This window comes from Vulpes lagopus, chromosome 21 (assembly GCF_018345385.1).
Source record: "Vulpes lagopus strain Blue_001 chromosome 21, ASM1834538v1, whole genome shotgun sequence".
NCBI lineage: Eukaryota > Metazoa > Chordata > Mammalia > Carnivora > Canidae > Vulpes > Vulpes lagopus.
In genome coordinates this window covers 23220827-23239739 of record NC_054844.1, presented here as the reverse complement: position 1 = coordinate 23239739, position 18913 = coordinate 23220827, and the positions used below count along the sequence as shown (strand labels likewise).

Below are 18913 nucleotides of genomic sequence, written 5' to 3'. Positions count from 1 at the left end.
ACAAAAGACCCCACACAGTGTATATGATTCCATTTATATGAAATGTCCAGAATAGGTAAATGTCTTTTATAGAGACAAAAAGTCTCTATAGTGGTTGTCTAGGGTTGCTGGGGAATGGGGAATGACTGCTAAAGTTATTTCTTTTGGGATGACAGAAATGTTTTAAAGTTGGTTTTGGTGATAGTTACCCAATTCTGTGAATATACACTAAAACCACTGACTTACATACTTTAAGTGGATGAATTTAATGGCATGTGTGTTATATATCAGATATCAGTAAAGCCATTACATTTTGAAAAATAGAAATTGTGTTTCATACACTGTCATTCAGATATTTTGAGGAACACAAATTAAAAAATGTATAATCAAACATTATTTTGTCAATAAGTCATATACACTTTCATAAAGTAATATTAGTTTGACAAAAGAAAATATTTTACCAGTATTTGGGAAGTGCTTACTTGGTACTCTATCTCAGTTTTAGACAATTCCTCAATCTTCTTTTCCAATTTATATATATCCATAATGTTCTTAGTATTCTGATGTAAAAGAAGATAATATTCTTAGATTTAGACAAAAAAAGAATAAAAGAACATCACAAAGTTTTTTTTAGGAAGTGGTATTTTCATCATTAACATCACAATCTATTTTAAACTAAGGGACAAAACTGTAGACTTTATCCAAAAATAACATCATCCTTTTAATAAAACCATCCACGAATACTCTTGAGAGATCCTTCTTATCTTCCATGGTCACTCGGCCATTCACTGCCCAGTCACATCTTTAAACTTGTCATTCCCAGCAAGTATGACCCCACCATGATTTTAATTATAAATATTTTACTCTTGAACCACCACTTTCTCTTTCCAGATTACTTTTTTGAGAGCCACCTAAACTTCAGTCCCTACTGAAGCCTGCAATCTGTTGTTTCTACCACATTCTCATTATCCTTCCATCTCCTTATGAACTCAGTCCCCTCTTTATTCAGCTAAATTCATCCATGGTCAATCATTACAATAACCTCTCTTCCACCTCCCCTCAATTCCCTTGCCTCTCCCCTACCTACTTCTTAGTATTTGCTTAATTTCAGCTTGCTACCCACTCCTTGACAGCACCCTTCCAGATAAACATTGTTAAAGAAAAATACAAATGAACCACCAGGTCACACATTCAATCCATAATTTTTTTAAAACTTCTTTTTTTTTTTTATGATAGTCATACAGAGAGAGAGAGGCAGAAACATAGGCAGAGGGAGAAGCAGGCTCCATGCACCAGAGCCTGACGTGGGATTCGATCCCGGGTCTCCAGGATCACACCCTGGGCCAAAGGCAGGCGCCAAACCGCTGCACCACCCAGGGATCCCTCAATCCATAATTTTTAACTTCAATTTTTACTGGTGATCATATCATACAATTCTAGTCCATTCACGTGGCCGCTGGCTTAAATCAGGGAAATTACACCAACTTCCCCACCCACACCCCCACAACTGCGGTTGACCACCTGCTTTGTAAACAAAGCTTTTTCAAAACACAATGGCCTATTTTTATTTCATATTGTCTATGGCTGTTTTCATATGACAATGGCAGAAGTAAGTGGTTACAGAAAAGGCCTTTTAGCCAGGGAAGGCTAAAAAAATATTTACCATCAGATCCTTTACAAAATGTTTACCAATTCCTGACCTATTTCATCCCTTCTCTCTCCTTGAGCTTCCCATACTTCCTCCAACTTTCTCAGCATCAGCCAATGACTTTGCTTTTATCTCACTGAGACATTAGCAACAATCAGAAGAGAACATCCATAACACCAGAACATATAATAAATACCCTTGGATAGGTTATAAAGCATTTGCTGATCTAACACTTCTCTCCACCTCCGCTCACCTCTGCATCAGCCTCCGTAAATTCATGCCTGCATGTTACAAAGCCTTGTAATTGGTCTCCCACTTTTTCCTTGTTCCACTACCATTTTTAAACCGAGAAGCCAGAGTTATCTTGTTAAAATAGAAATTAGATCACATTTCTGTTCTGCTCAAAACTGTCCAATGGCTCCCATCTCAATCAGCAGAAGCAGCCAGAGTCCATACAAGGCCTCTATGAGACACTGTGGGTCTGGCTCCCTGCAACCCTTGTCTGTAATTCTTGTGCTTGTTATCTCTGCACTGACCACACTGGTCTTGGTGTCCTTCAAAAAGAGCATGCAGGCTGAGCCCGAGGACTTAGAGCTTATGGCTTCCTCTGCCTGGAATGTTCCTTCACTGATAAACATCCTTTCATTTTTATCAAGTGATTAACTTCATAAGGCTATTTTTCCTAACCACTCTACTTTAAATTGCACTGTCCCACAATTCTGTTTTCTGCTTTTCCTTCCTCCATAGCACTAATCACCACCTAATATGCTAGTTCCACATGGGCTTTTGTGCATAAGCTAGTATCCTCAACACCTAGAATAGTGCCTAGCTCACAAAGGTCTCCCAATGAGTATGTTGGAATGAATGAATGAAGTGAGTGAAAGTAACTACCAAGCTATTGTGCTATTACTTTTCACAGTGCATCAGATTTTTACCACCTAAAGGAATCTCAGCTAGTCATGACATTGATATGCTTTTTCTAATGCAAATCAATAATTGCAATGCTCTCGTGATGAAGGGTTCCATATCTTCGTCCTAATACCTCAAGACGTCCTAATACCTAATACCTCTAAATTCAGTTCTGTACAATTCTTTGATGCTAGTCAATCATCTTAAATATGAGGAGAAAAATGTCTTACACTGAGAGCTTAACCATAAAGTACTAGTTTCATGAAAACCTGGCCTTGTTGCTATACCACGTCTAAATCTAAGGTAGGGTTTCTTGACAGTCTTTTAATTGTTCCTTTCCAACCCACTATAAAATTTCCTTAATGTCCAGTTGGCCCATATTTGAGATAATGCTCCATCAGTCTGTTCATTACAGCTTAATGAATACCTCTGATAAACCCAAATAAAAAACTGTACATAAATTTGACATTTAAAAGATAATTATAGAGAATTTTCTTCCAAAATCATAACTTATGAGTAGCTCTGTTACCTGTTGCTTCAGTGCTTTAACTCTGTTGATTAAAAAATTTAAGGCATAGGATAATTTTTTTTAGAGATTTAACTATTATTTCCTAACATATATGAAGTACCTTACAATTCATCAAATAGCTTCATATGTATTATCTTAATCCCCAAAGTGGCTGTAGGAAATAGATATTATTAATTCCAGAAAGCTAAATGTTTTTTCTAAAGTCAGACTTTCAGACAGTGACTGGGTCTTAGATTCAAGACTTCTTCCATCTATTTCAGTGGAATAATGGAAAATTATTAGATAATGTCTACCTTTTCCTTCTTGATTTGTATACTTTTTTATATAAGTTATTTTTATTTCATTTTAAATCTGAATTTCTTAAACCCCATTCCTTCCATGGATAATTACAAGGTAATAACGTATTTCTGTTCAGACATGAAAGCCCTATCCACTCTTCCTCATTTGACAAAGCAATATGGTCTTTGGTTCATAGTATCCTGAATATTCACATGATTTATATTTAATCAAGGGTCCGAATGCATGCCTATATGATTTCCATATGTTTATCTGTACCTGTTTTTAGTAATTTCAACATACCTCTTCTTGGAGAATCTGAATCTTAAGAATCAGAGCCCGGTTTTCTGTCTCCTGATTCATTGAGAGAAAGGAATCAAAAAGCACTTAGAAATTTATTAAAATACTTCATATTTATCTCTAAGACTGACATTCTTTCTCTTTCTCAGCTTTAAACATGTTATTGACAGATCACAAATGAGCCTAGTCTGAAAATATTCTCAATATGAAGCTAAACCTTTGACTTCTAGCTTCTTGGGATTTGTAAGAAATCACTCTTCTCCTTGGCTCAATCTGACAGGGAGGGAAAGAGGGAAAAACAAAAAAGGAATAGCCTGGCTTCTTTCCCACCCTCCACTTATGATAGGTAGTATGAATTCATCTATTTAAATGGCACCTTGAAATCACAAAAAGTTCTAGCTTTCTACTTGAAGCTATGGATATTCTCAAATTCAATATTACCAGAACATATGAATATCAAAAACCATTTTATAATTAAGAGCATCAAATTCAGAACCACAAGAAGAAAAAATATTCTAGGACAAGATATATGCCAAATGTTAGCAGTAAATCTCATGGATAGGGTAAGTTAAGGATTTTTTTTTTTGAGATTTTATTTATGTATTCATGAGAGACATGGGGGGGGGGAGAGAGAGAGAGATAGAGAGAGAGAGACAGGCAGAAGGAGGACCAGGCTCCATGCAGGGAGCCTGACGTGGGACTCAATCCCAGGTCTCCAGGATCAGGCTCTAGGCCGAAGGCAGCGCTGAACCACTGAGCCACCTGGGCTGCCTGTAAGCTAAGGATTTTGTGGGATTTTATTTTTTCTTTGTTAATATGTACTTCCTCATTTTTTTGAGGGTGGGGTACGATGAGGGGTGGTACAGAGGAGCAGAGGGAAAGGCAGGGACAGTATCCTAAGCAGGCTTCATGGTCAGTTCAGAGCCCACAACCCTGAGATCATGACCTGAGCTGAAATCAAGAGTTGGAGCCACAGCTGGCCAAGCCACCCAGGCACCCCTGCATTTCCTCATTTTACAGAGCAGACAGGTATTATTACTCCTATAACATAAAAATAAAAGGGGAAGCAGCTAGGTTAAGATGTCATTTGTGCAAGAATGAAAGGACACACACACCACGTAATTGGAATCTGAAGACCTGAGTTCAGTTGTAGCTCTACATTTATTAGATAATTGATTTTGAATAATCAAAACATCTCTGGTCTTTACCTATAACTATTAACTTTTTAAATTGAAGTACATTAACTTCTATTTTTACCTCATAGAAGTTCTATGACCAATGAGATAAAGTAGTAAAAATTCCTTTGAAATTGTAAAACACTATAAAATGCAAAAAGTTAGGGTTGTATATCTAGGACTCTGCACTTTTAACAATAACAGCTAACAATATTGAGCCCTGGGAGGAAAAAAGACATTGTTTGCTTTACATGTATTAACTTATTTAACCCTTCCAGCCCTCGGGTAAGTAGTACAGTTATCTTCATTTTATATGTGAGGACACTAAAGACTAAGAGGTTATGTGCTTTGCCTAAAGTTACGCAGGCATTGGAGTCAAGACTTGGATGCCAGCAGTCTGACTCCCAAGAGTGACTACTTGATCATTTCTCAATATTTCCTCTACATACAAGTTCCTCTGTGGTACCAAATTGAGCCTTTCCTGTACCACATTCATAGAGACTTGTAGAGTCACCTGACAGTCAATGAGTCTAATCACCACATTTTGCTACTGAGGCAAGAGCTAAGCTAATCTGTGTTGGTTGTAGGAATGACATAGATCTGGAACCCAAGTCTCCTGATGGCTTATAGATCTAAAAATGAATTAGTCTGAATGACTTTAATCTGACTTCACCATTGTTAGCAATGCTAAAATACTGCTGGAACTTATCAGGGGTTTGAAGATTATTACCAAAGCTTTAAATAATAGTTTAACATTCTTAATTTAAAAAGACTACTTTTTTGGCAGTTGAGGTAAAGCTTAATCTAAATAATGTTTTGCTCTAAAAATTTCAAGCCTGTGTTTATTTAGTGTAAGGACTTAATTATGGGGTTTCTTACTAACCTGTAAGTACTATGATAATGAATTTTTCTTTAACCTGAGGAAAAGGTGAAAATTTGAGAACTTTTTTTAGGAAATTAAAGTGGTTTTTAGTATCAGGTATTTATGAATTCACCTATCAACTTCAGGAGGCATTACAGAGATCTTCTAGATCTTCACAAACCATTGTGAATATGACTAATTTGCAAAGAATTGATTGAAAAGAAAAAGTTTATCCTATTTGTGTTTACTTTCCTAAGGTATTACAAATTCATTCATCAGCCTACTGACTTCTGATTTCTGCTTCCAAATCAGCCCTCTTGGATTTCAGTTATGTAAACTATATGCCAATTTCCAAGTACTTGGATGACTTACTAATTGTTTGTTCTGGGCTACAGTAATGGTCTTCTGCTCTTCAGAAGCATTCATACTAACTTTCAGTTCCTCCAGTTCTTCTTTTAACAGATTTGTTCTCTTAATAGCCTGGTGGGCACTGTGGGGGTGGGAGGAAAAGGCAATGAGCAAAACCTCAAATATAACTGTCAAAGACACAAAGTAAAGTCAAGGACTATTTTTGGACCCAAGCTTAAAACCACTAAAGGCTTAAACCAGATGCCAACAATAGTATAAATATACCCGTGATCTTTCACAGTCCTTAGAAAAGGAAGAGATTTAGGGGGGTATGGTGGGGAAAGAGAGATGGAAAGAAACAAACATATTCTTGAAGATAAAGATTTGGAGTCTCCCTTTAAAATTAATCATTGGCTGAATCACATGGTTCTTCCTTCCACCAAGATATAGTATTTAGTTAATACAATTCTACAAATATTTATTGAATAATACCATGTTCCAACTGCTGTACCCTATAAGGAGACCTATGATGGTGAGCAAGAGACACAGTCCTTCTTGTCATTGTAGGCGTTACATACGAGTGAAGTAGAGGACAACTAAACAATTACAAATAGTGTCTATTTATTTTACTTTAGAAATTTATTATTTAGCATTGTTTACAATACCAAAGCATTGGAGACAACCTAAATGTCCAACGAAATCTATTATTAAATGAATTATGATAATCTATATCATGGAATTGCTTATTTGTATTCCCACTGGATTATGAACTATTTTCTGAGCAGAGTCTCAAAGAAGATACAATTTTTTTCCTTACTAAGGAATTACATTGATCATTCAACAAATGTTCATGGAACTCCAAATTTAAGCCAGGCCCTGAAGAAGACAAAAGTGAATCCAATCATGAGAACTCTATACTCCCGGATCTTATAGAAGAGTAAATAGACAATTATAGTTTTAATACGGTCATAATTATAATACAATCATAATTATAATATAAGATTGGAATGAACCCAAGTTCTGTAGACACTGTATAAAAGGCAGACAGGTCAGATAATGGAGGGGTAGGGAGGGTGGGTTGGAGGTGGAGAACAACCTGAAGCCCATTGAGGGGCTATAAGCTGATATTGTTGGAGCCTAGAGTGGAAAATAAGAGTAGAGATAAGCAACAGAAACCCCATTAGGAAGGACTCTGCAAATTGAATGTCATCTTGATGTGATAGGGATCCATCGGAGTGTTTAAAGCAGGGGCATGATCTGGTCAGACTGGCATTTAGGGAAAGCATTCCTGCCCATTTTGGAAAGGCAGGGAGACGAGTCAGGAGGTTGCTGTAGTAATCCAGGTGAAAGATGATACTTAGTTGAAGTAGTAGATATAGAAAGTAAATCTTCTTGAGGGATAATAAAGGAGGTAAAATTAACAGGGCTTGCTATCTGATTTAGAAGTGAAGGCAGAGGAAGACAAAGAAGATATGGATTTCTGGCTGGCAAACCACTGAAAGGATGAGGGAGCTGTTCTATGGCAGACATTCTACTGAGCACTAGGGTAATCAGGATGAGTAACAAATGGTTCCACCCATCCACACAGTCATATTCACATTTTAAAACTGACTTATCAATGAATCTCTCATAATATAGTTGGCCCTTGAACAACATGGGTGTTATGTGCACCAACCTTCCTAAAATATCTATGTATAATTTTTGACTCCCCCAAAACTTAATTACTAATAGCCTATTGTTGACCAGAAGCCTTACCAATAAGATAAATAATACATATTTTCTATGTTACATGTATTATACACTGTATTCTTGCAATAAAGTAAGCTAAAGAAAATGTTATTAAGAAAATCATAAGGAGGGACACCTGGGTGACTCAGCAGTTGAGTATCTACCTTTGCCTAGGATGTGATTCCAGAGTCCCACGTCAGGCTCCCCACAAGAAGCCTGCATCTCCCTCTGCCTATGTCTCTGCCTCTCTGTGTCTCTCATGAATAAATGAAATCTTTTTAAAAAATCATAAGGAAGAAAAATACATTTACAGTACCATACCATACTGTATTTATTGAAGGAAATCCATGTATCAATGGACCCATGAAGATCAAATCTGCGTTATTCAAGAGTCAACTGTACTTAGCATGGGAATTTGCATAGAGTAGGAGTTCGACTGAACCACAGAATGCTTTGGATACCCTCCAGTTCCATCCATGCAAAGCAAACGGTGAGTATTCGTCATTTGTGGTGCCTGAGTAATATTCCATTGTGTATATACCACATCTCCTTTATCCATTCATCTTTTGGTGGACACTAAGGCTCCTTCCACAGTTTGGCTATTGTGGACATTGCTGCTATAAACATTGGAGTGCAGGTGTCTTGGTATTATGCTGAGTGAAGTAAGTCAATCGGAGAAGAACAATCATTACATGGTTTCACTTACGTGGGGAATATAAAAAATAGTGAAAGGGATTATAGAGAGAAGGAGAGAAAATGAGTGGGAAAAATCAGAGGGTGACAAAACACGAGAGACTCTTAACTCTGGGAAACGAACAAGGGGTAGTGGAAGGGGAAGTGGGCAGGGGTGTGGGGTGACTGGGTGAAAGGCACGGAGCACTTGATGGGATGAGCACTGGGTGTTATACTATATGTTGACAAATCGAACTCCAATAAAAAAAATACATATAAAAAAAGAAAGAAAGAAATAATTTAGATACACACAAAAAAATAAGGCTTTGGATAGATCCACACTTCATCAGTAGGCTTGTTGGTCTTCAATCAACAACACTACCTTGATTGACATAAAGAATATCATTGCTAGAAAAGAACTGACAAACATTGGTGGCAAAAGTCTAAAATAGTGCAGCTACTTTGGAAACAGTTTAATAGTTCTTCAAAATTCTAACTATAAGTCACTGAAGGGCAATTTCACTTCTAGGTATATATCGAGGAGAACTAAAAGCCTATGTTCACACAAAAACTTGTATAGAAATGTTCATAGCAGTGGTATTTGTAATAGCCAAAAAGTGAAAATAACCCAAAACAATGGATACCATTGATTACCATTGTAATTCATTCTCTGAACAATGGATAAATAAAATGTATATGCCCATACAATGGAATATGATTTAGCCACAAAAAGGGACGAAGCAGTGATATATGCTACACCAAACTCTGACAACATGCTAAGTGAAAGAAACCAGGCACAAAGGTCACATATTGTATGATTCCATTTATGTGAAATGTCCAGAACAGGTAAATCCATAGAGACAGAAAGTAGACTAATGGTTGCCAGAGCTGAGGGGAAGGGAAATGGGGAGTACCTGCTAACAAGTATGGGTTTCCTTTTTGGAGTAATGAATTAGATCATAGTAATTGGCTGCACAACCTTCCAAACATACAAAAAAAATCCCACTGAATTGTACATCTCAAAGGGTAAATTTTTACCCTTTTGTGAATTATGACCCAATTTAAAAAATAATTATAATAAAATAAAATAATATATATTATATAATATTAATATAATAATATATAAATATATAATATAAATAATATAAATGTATAGTATATAATAAAACTAATTATAACCCAATTTTTAAAAAATGAAAAAAGAACAGAAAGCTCCCTGGACCATTCTCTATGGTTCACCTTTTTATCTGATGGCACAATTCAGTATAATCCTCTGATAACTGGCAATTAGCTTCTTCCAAGGTTTCTAATGCCAATTTAAACTTATTATTTTCTTCTTCCAATTTCTGCTTGTTAAAATGCAGGTCTGCTACATAGGTAATCAGATCAGACATCTCTCTGTAGGTGAAAGAATGAATGAGAGTAATCTTCAACATCTCCAATTCCTTCCAATCAAAATAAGGCATATATTCACTGTCGGATTTTCTGCTTTATCCTCTTCCATCCTCATAAGTGTAGACCATTTATACAATAAATATTTATTCAAGCATTGCTACAGTAGCAGATTTTTCCAAAATTGCCCAGTGTTTAGCATCTGCCAGTTGTGAAGTCAGCTGGCACAGTTTTTGTTAAATCTTTTCCACTTCACTCCTTACATTTGCCTCTGCCTACTATGAAGAGTTCCCATTTTGTCTGGGTTATGAGAGTTTCTGAAACAAATTGACACATTGTTACTCTTTCAGCCAAGGGATCTTGGCTGGTTTTAATAGGCCCTTAACTAGGAAAGAATTCCTAGAGACTTATGTTGAAGCCTGTAGCTCACGGTTTAGTATTCATCTTTTGTAATATTTTCTACAGCATGTTAGTGTTTGTGTCACCCTGGACCCTGATATTACATCACAGACCCTTTGAGAGGCTAGACTGCATGTTTCATGGAGTGCCAGGCCTTCCCTCCTCTTTGCTATATTATCCCAGTGTTTAACACAGCTTGGGTTCACGGTTCCTACCACATCTTTTTGCATGAGCAAACCTAAAGAGACAGAATTGCCCCTCCTTGATATATAAAACTCACATTTAGCAGAAAACAGCTTTTCTCATTCATATCTGAAAGTATCTATTAAAGAGGTGCTTTAAAAGCAATCCCCAAAGAGCTTAAAGTCAATGTCATAAACCTCAAATGAATTTGTTTTCCGTGGAAAACACATAAAAAGTTAATGTAGGAGAAGGGTTTTATTAGTGTGAAAATGTTGATTTATATAAAACTAGTCTTATATAAATCATGTTTCTAGTGAAATTTCTTCTGATGCAATTGGGACAGAGTAGTCAAGAGTTAAATGAAAGATTGATTGGCTCCATCACACACACACACACACATATGTACACACACAAACTAAGTGGTTTTATCATAAGTAAAACATGTAGGCCTATGAAATAAATGAGAAAAATAAACAAGAGGTACTTGAGAAAGCATTAGAAGTAAGAATGCTTACAAGACTCCTTTAGACATATCTCCACCCAAAGCCTCGAAGCTCCATGACGTAGATTCTGTTTTATCTGTGGTCATCTTAACTGAAACACATAAAAGAGTGTTTTATGAAAAATCCATTTCTCCAAACCACAAGAAAGTGGCAAAACAAACCGGAAGAAACACATACTTACTTGCCCTACTTGATTTTATGGTGTCCTGTTCAAAAACAGAATCATCGATCCTGCCACTCGATTCACTACTCATTCTTTCCCTGCAACCAAAACAACAAAACCAATCAGTTAGGATTCTTTGTCAGCCCAAAGTTTAGCTTATTTTTCATATGTGCTCTGTAGCTTTTCTATTCAGGTATTTCTTTCTGAATTTTAAAACTATCTATTCCTCAGCAACTCTTTGGAGCTCGACATTGTGCTTAGGCAGGGTAATAGAAAAGAAACAAGGCTGTACCACTATCTTCCATAAACTTTTAATCTAACATGAGAAAGAAAATGTGCATGAAGAAGTAGACAGGTGATGATGTGCAGCAGCTATGATTGGGGATGTGAAGTCTCAAAGGATTAGGAAGTCAACATAGTTTGGAGTAATAAGTGAACATTTGCTGAGATAATAAGATTGTGGGATTAAAAATTGGGAAGGATGGGACACCTGGGTGGCTCAGGGGTTGAGCGTCTACCTTCGGCTCTGGGTGTGATCCTGGAGTCCTGGGACCAAGTCCCACATCTGGCTCCCTGCATGGAGCCTGCTTTTTTCTCCCTCTGCCTATATCTCTGCCTCTCTCTTTCTGTGTCTCTCATGAATAAATAAATTAAATTAAATTAAAAATTAAAATTGGGGGATCCCTGGGTGGCGCAGCGGTTTGGCGCCTGCCTTTGGCCCAGGGCGCGATCCTGGAGACCCGGGATAGAATCCCACGTCGGGCTCCCGGTGCGTGGAGCCTGCTTCTCCCTCTGCCTGTGTCTCTGCCTCTCTCTCTGTCTCTCTGTGACTATCATAAATAAATAAAAATTAAAAAAAAAATTAAAATTGGGAAGGAAGAGGAATGAACAATTAATACTTCATGACACATTTACGGTGCTATCATTTTTCCTTTCTCATGGAAAACCAAATTGAGCTTAGACAAATTGTACTTTGAGCATTTACTCCCCAAATTTGGGGAATACACAAACTCTAGCTCTAACCCTAAAAATAAATATATCAAAGTTTTCAACCATTTCCTTTTTAAGAGCCTCTATACAATAATTTAAGTTTTACTTAATCTTTCTAAATGACAAATGCCTAGACTATCTCTCTGAAACAGCCACAAAATTCTCTATATTTATACTTACATCTCATTGTGTTTCAATGTGAGATGTCTATCAGAATAATTCATGTACCATTTTACTATTGAAAACTACATACCTATTGTCATTTGAGTTTCTGTTCTTATATTTTGTGTTTATATCTTTCTTTTTTTTGTTATAAAAATTGGAGTTTTTTTCTTTTGCTGTCACACCATTTTATAAAGGATCATTAGTACTTTTATTATACAAAGTTAAGTATTTTAGAAAAATGAGAAAATGCGTAAGAAAAAAACAAAAAGTTGAAACCATTATGGAAAGATGATCATTCTGGAATATATTCCTCCTGACTTTTTTATGCATATTTTTTCTTGAAAAAAGAGGGTTTGTAATTTTAGTCTGACCCTCCATTTAAAAATATTTAAGTTGCTTATATTTATCACTATCATAAACACACATATTAGGGTATAGGATTTGTTATTTTTCTTAAAGCTACATGACTAGTCCAAATATATCACATATTTTTAAGGGTTTGATACATATTCCTAAATCATTCTTGAAAAAACTATGCCAACTTGCACCACCACCACCACCAATGAATGAGAGGAGGCTTATTTTCTCTACCTGCCCTGACAACATGGAGTAGAGTTATTCCTTTAAAACTTTGCTAAATTGATGGACAAAACTGATATGCTGTCTTTATTTGTATTTTTTTGATTACTAGTAAAATTAGATATTTTTATATATGTATCTTGCTTTCATGATTAACTCGATTTCGGCAAACAACATTTTAGTCATCTTAGTCATCTAGACATCCTAACCCTATGTTAAATCTAGCAAGTTTTGTCACTTTTTGGACTTGCAGTGTTCTTTAAGAAAATTCCTAGTACATATAAACTAAAAACTGGAGATTGGTGGCTGATTAAAAGCCATAGAAAATAAGCTTCCTGTGAAAGAAGGTAAAATTTCTCTAGGTTCCACCAGGGGCACCTAATATGCATAAATATTCTCCTTATCCATCTTTTTCCCCTCAACTCCACTAATTTTTTCCTTTTCCCTTTAGCTTCCCTTTATCCTAGGTTTTCAAATTATATTCACTGCCTAATTATCCCCACTGACCTCTAAAGGGCACTCACTCTGTGTGTAAATGCATTTGGACATTTGCCGGTCATTATCAATAATTTGCTTGACTCTTATGTCAGCTCACTTTTTTGTGAGAATATAATAATATGTTCTGCCCCTAATCACAATAAGTGGATGTTATTAGAATTAACATAATTAATATGATACATTCTCAAAGTATACTTATCACCCCCATGTGCACATATAAACTCATCAGCATCATTATCACTTGGAAATATGTTAGAAATGCAAATTATCAGGTTTCACTCCAGACCTCTTGAATCATGGTTAGGAGGCAACAATCAGGTATAATAAATAGTTCAGGTGATTCCAGTATGTGCTAACGTGTGAGGAGCACTGGATTATAGTACTTCCATCAACATGAAAAACAGTGATTAGTTTTAACTGTAATCAGTTGTTAAAACAGAACCTGGACATGCACCCCTGCTAGGACTATGATTACCATTTGTTTCTACAGCAAGCCATCCATTCTTCCATGGTGGCAAGAAAAGTTTCCAGGTCCACATGCAGGTCTCTTTTTTCAGGATCAAGCATGTCCCACAGCTCCTCAAGTCCAGTAGCTTCAGAATTCAGACTAGTTGTTTGTCTCAAGTAATCTATTATTTTGGCAACTCCAACTGAACCTTAGAAAGAAAGGCAAATTAATTTTGAAATACATGTCAAGATTATGTTTTAAAAGTGAAAAGTGAAGTACTCAACCCTTTCAGGATCCTTGGGTCTTAGAAACATACCATATAACCTTCAGAGTCCTACTGAATTGGCATGGTAGAGTGACAAGAGCACTGGCCTTGGGCTGAAGTCTAATGGGCCTAGTGTCAAATCTTGGCTCTGAAATATATCAGCTGTGTAGATTTGGGAAAATTTCTTAATCTGTTTAAGCCTCAGCTTCCTTATCTCTGGAATGGGGATGATAAAACCTACCACAGACAGTTGTTGTTAGGTTTAAATATGCATGATATATATAATCAATAATCATGTGTGAGAGTAATCAAAAGGCTACCTTATTTTTGTCTCCCATTCTTTCCTTAAAAAGCATTCAATGAATACTAACAGCATCTTTCACAGAACTAGAACAATCCTAAAACATGTATGGGACCACAAATGATCCCAAATAGCCAAAGTAATCTTGAAAAAGAAGAACAAAGCTGAAGGCATCACAATCTCAGATTTCAAGTTATAATACAAAGCTATTGTAATCAAAACAGTATGGTACTGTCACAAAAACAGACACATGGGTCAACATAACAGACTGCAGAGCCCAGAGACAAACCCATGCCTATATGGTCGATTAACTTATGACAAAGGAGACAAGCATATGCAATGGGAAAAACACAGTCTCTTCAGCAAATGGAAAAAAGACAGTCACTTCAATAAATGCTGTTGGGAAAACCGGACAGCTACATGAAAGAGAATGAAACTAGACTATTTTCTTACACCACAAACAAAAATAAGCTCAAAACGGATTAAGGACCAAATTGGTGAGAGACAAAACCATAAAACTCATAGGACATCTGGGGAAGATGGCAGAGTAGGAGGATCCTAAACTCACTTCATCTCATGGATACACCTAGATAACTCTCACAATAGTATAAGTAAACCAGAGAACAACCTGAACACTGGCAGAACAGAATCTCCACAGCCAAATATAGAAAAGAGGCCACATCAAAAAAGATAGGAAGGGTAGAGACATGATTGGGAACCAAACTGACCCATGAGACTGTCAGTGGGACAGGTGGACACCACAGACACAGAGAAGAGAAAGGAGCACACCCCACACCAGGCATCCCAGGCATGGTGGATCCACATTGGGAAGACAAATCCCCATAACATTTGGGTTTTGAAAACCAGAGGAGCTTAACTTTTCAAGTTCTTAAAAATCAATGGGCCTTACCACTTGGAACCCTAAAAAGCCATAGGCATGACTCTGGAAGAGCAGGAGAGTGATAGGAAATGAAGTCCTGCTCTTAAAAGACAGCATAACAAACAACCCTGCTGAGATATAACCAAGAAGCAACAATTTGAAAAACACCTGGGATATATAGGAGGATTTACTTACTAATTTTATAACATGTGCAGAAGGGACAGGGACCATTGGGAAACTCCTCAAAGAAGGCAAGCATGGTAAGTACCATCCTTTCCCTCTCCCAACTTAGATATGTGGACACCTTCAGGAACCTGCACAGTAGATTAGAGGAAAAAGAAGAATGGATCAGTGACATGGAGGGCAAAGTTGTAGAAAGCAATCTAATTGAACAGGAGAAAGAAAAAAGAATAATAATGAGAAGAGATTAAGGGAATTCAATGACACCATCAAACGTAATAACATTGACATTAAAGGATCCCAGAAGAAGAGAAAAAAAAGGGAAGAAAATTTATTTGAAGAAATATTAGCTGAAAACTTTCCAACTCTGGGGAAGGAAACACAAATCCAGACCCATGGGGGCACAGAGGGGGCACAACACAACCAAACCAAGCAGGTCCACATCAAGACACATAGTAATTAAAATGGCAAAAAGTAGTGATAAAGAGAGAATTTTAAAAGCAGCAAGAGATGGGCACCTTGGTGCCTCAGTCAGTTAAGCACCTGACCCTTGATTTCAGCTCAGATCATGATCTTAGGGCCAGGAGTGGGGTGGGGTGAGGTGGGGAAGGTTGGATAATGACATGTTCTGGATTGAGTCCTGTGTTGGCCTCCATGCTCAGCTAGGAGTCTGCTTGAGGATTCTCTCTACCTTTGCCCCCTCCTCCTGTGCATGTTTTCTCTCTTTCAAATAAATAAATAAATAAATAATAATAATAAATAAATAAATAATAGATAGATAGATAGGTAAATAGATAGATAGATAGATAGATCCATCAATTTTTTTTAAAGGACAGCAAGAGAAAGAAAACAGTCACATACAAGGAAACCCCATAAAGCTCTCAGCCAACATTTGAGCAGAAACCATGCAGGCCAGAGGGAATGGCATGATATATTTCCAAGCACTAGGAAAAAATTCCAGCCAAGAATACTCTATCCAACAATTCAGAATAGGAGAGATAATGAGTTTCCCAAACAAAAGTTAAAAGAATTCATGACCAATAACCAGCCTTGTAAGAAATGATAAAGGGAATTCTATGATTGGAAAGAAAAGCAGGAGTAAGAAAAGTGGAATGAACAAAAGCACTGAAATTAAGTATATCTACAAAAATCAGTCAATAAAAGTATGAAACTATATAGCAAAAATGTGGGTGACAGAGGAGTAAAAATGTGTTGCTTTAAGACTGGGTTCAAACTTAAATGACCATCAACTTAATATAGAGTGCTATATGCATAAGATGTTACATATAAACTTAATGGTAATCACAAATCAAAATATAAAGAGAAAGGAATTCAAGTATATAACTAATGAAAACCAGAATGGAAAGAGCCCAAACATCCATTGACTGATGAATGGATAAAGAAGATACAGTGTGTGTGTGTGTGTATTATATATATGCATATGTATATAATATATATAATAGAATATTAGTCATAAAAAAGAATGAAATCTTGCTATTTGTGATGACATGGATGGAGCTGTCAGAGAAAGACAAATACCATATGATTACATTTGTATGTAGAATGTAAGAAACAAAAAGATTAACAGAGGGGAAGGGAAAAGAATAAGAGAAAGAAGCAAACCATAAGAGACTACTAAATATAGAGAACTGAGGGTTGATGGAAGGGAGTTGGGCAAATGGGTGATAGGTATTAAGGAAGGCACTTGTTGTGTTGAGCACTGAGTGTTGTATATAAGTGATGAATCACTAAATTGTACTCCTGAAATTAATATTACACTATATGTCAACTAACTAGAATTTAAATAAAATTTTGAATAAAATATCACACACAAAAAGATTAAAAACAAAACAAAGCCAAAAATAAAATGAACAAACAAATAAAAATGTTAATTTCTTCCAGAGACACTCTTATAGACACATCCATAAATAAAGTTTGACCACTATCTGGGCATCCCTTAGTCCAATCAAGTTGACACATAAAATTAACCAGAACACTCTGTTGTATCATTAAGAAAACATTAAAAGTAGCCAATATTTGCGAGAGTCATGTGCTTTCTTTATCTGAGAAGAAATGCCCCTTCTTAAGCACATGTAGTAGGTAAGCTATGAGAGTGACCTTAAAAAGATGACCAAGTACTTCTTATCAGAAGGGTATAGATTTCTATAGATTAAGATAATGGACAAATACTTCTGGGATGTCACTATAACCAAATATAGAACGCATATTCTAAGCTTACTTGGATGAATTTTTGCCATTTCTGTCCCAATGTAACATTTATTTGAAGCACAAATTTTGATTCCTAAGATTTTTTTTTTTTTTGCTGGAAATCATAATCCATGTCCTTATGGGAAAATAAAAGATTGTATATATGGGGAAAAAAGAAAATCAGCAAACCATAAAAGAAAAGAGCAAGAGAAGAAAGGACCAGAAAAGAACTACAAAAACAACCATAAAACAAGTAACAAAAGGACATTAAGTACATACTTACCAATTACTCTGAATGTAAATGGACTAAATGCTCCAAAAAAAAAAAAAAAAAAAAACGACAACAACAACTAGGGTGACAGAATGGATAAACAAGCAAGAACCATTGATATGCTGCCTGCAAGAGACTCATTTCAAACCTATAGACACATGCAGATTGAAAGTGAAGGGATGGAAAAGCACTCATCATGCATATGGAAGTGAAAAGAAAGCTAGGGTAGCAATACTTATATCAAACAAAATAGGTGTTAAACCAAAGACTAACAAGAGAAGAAGGATAATACTACTAACGATAAAGGGAGCAATACAAAAATATATACCCCACTTACACCAATGGATAGATCATCTAGACAGAACATCAACAATGAAACAGTGGCTTTGAATGACACATTGGACCAGACAGATCTAACAGATATATTCAGAGCATTCCATCCTAAGACAGAAGTCATATTTTTCTCAAGTGCACAGGAAGCATCTTCCAGAATAGATCACATATTAAACCACAAAATAAGTCTCAACAAATTCAAAAGGACTGAAGTCATACCATGCATCTTTCCAGACCACAGCACTATGGAACTAGAAATCAAGCACAAGAAAAAAAAAATCTGAAAAGGACACAAATTAAGGAAGCTAAAGAACATGCTACTAAAAGATGAGTGGGTCAACCAAGAAATCAAAGATAAAATTTAAAAATACATGGAGACATAAACCACATCTTCTTTATCCATTCATCTTTCGATGGACACCGAGGTTCCTTCCACAGTTTGGCTATTGCTCAGCAATTAGAAACGACAAATACCCACCATTTGCTTCAACGTGGATGGAACTGGAGGGTATTATGCTGAGTGAAATAAGTCAATCGGAGAAGGACAAACAGTGTATGTTCTCATTCATTTGGGGAATATGAATAATAGTGAAAGGGAATATAAAGGAAGGGAAAAGAAATGTTGGGAAATATCAGGAAGGGAGACAGAACATAAAGACTCCTAACTCGGGGAAACGAACTAGGGGTGGTGGAAGGGGAGGAGGGCGGGTGTTGGAGGGGAATGGGTGA

General features: G+C 36.3%; 1 protein-coding gene across 1 annotated transcript in view; it reads right to left on the bottom strand.

The window, feature by feature from the left end:
• The window catches only part of LOC121480284 (inositol 1,4,5-triphosphate receptor associated 2-like), a 120783-nt gene that overhangs the window by 75641 nt on the left and 26229 nt on the right, over window positions 1-18913 (bottom strand). The window contains 7 exon segments of the mRNA XM_041736733.1: window positions 462-539; window positions 3645-3695; window positions 6051-6168; window positions 9666-9824; window positions 10916-10994; window positions 11085-11164; window positions 13774-13954. Coding sequence (XP_041592667.1) covers window positions 462-539; window positions 3645-3695; window positions 6051-6168; window positions 9666-9824; window positions 10916-10994; window positions 11085-11164; window positions 13774-13954 — 746 coding nt within the window.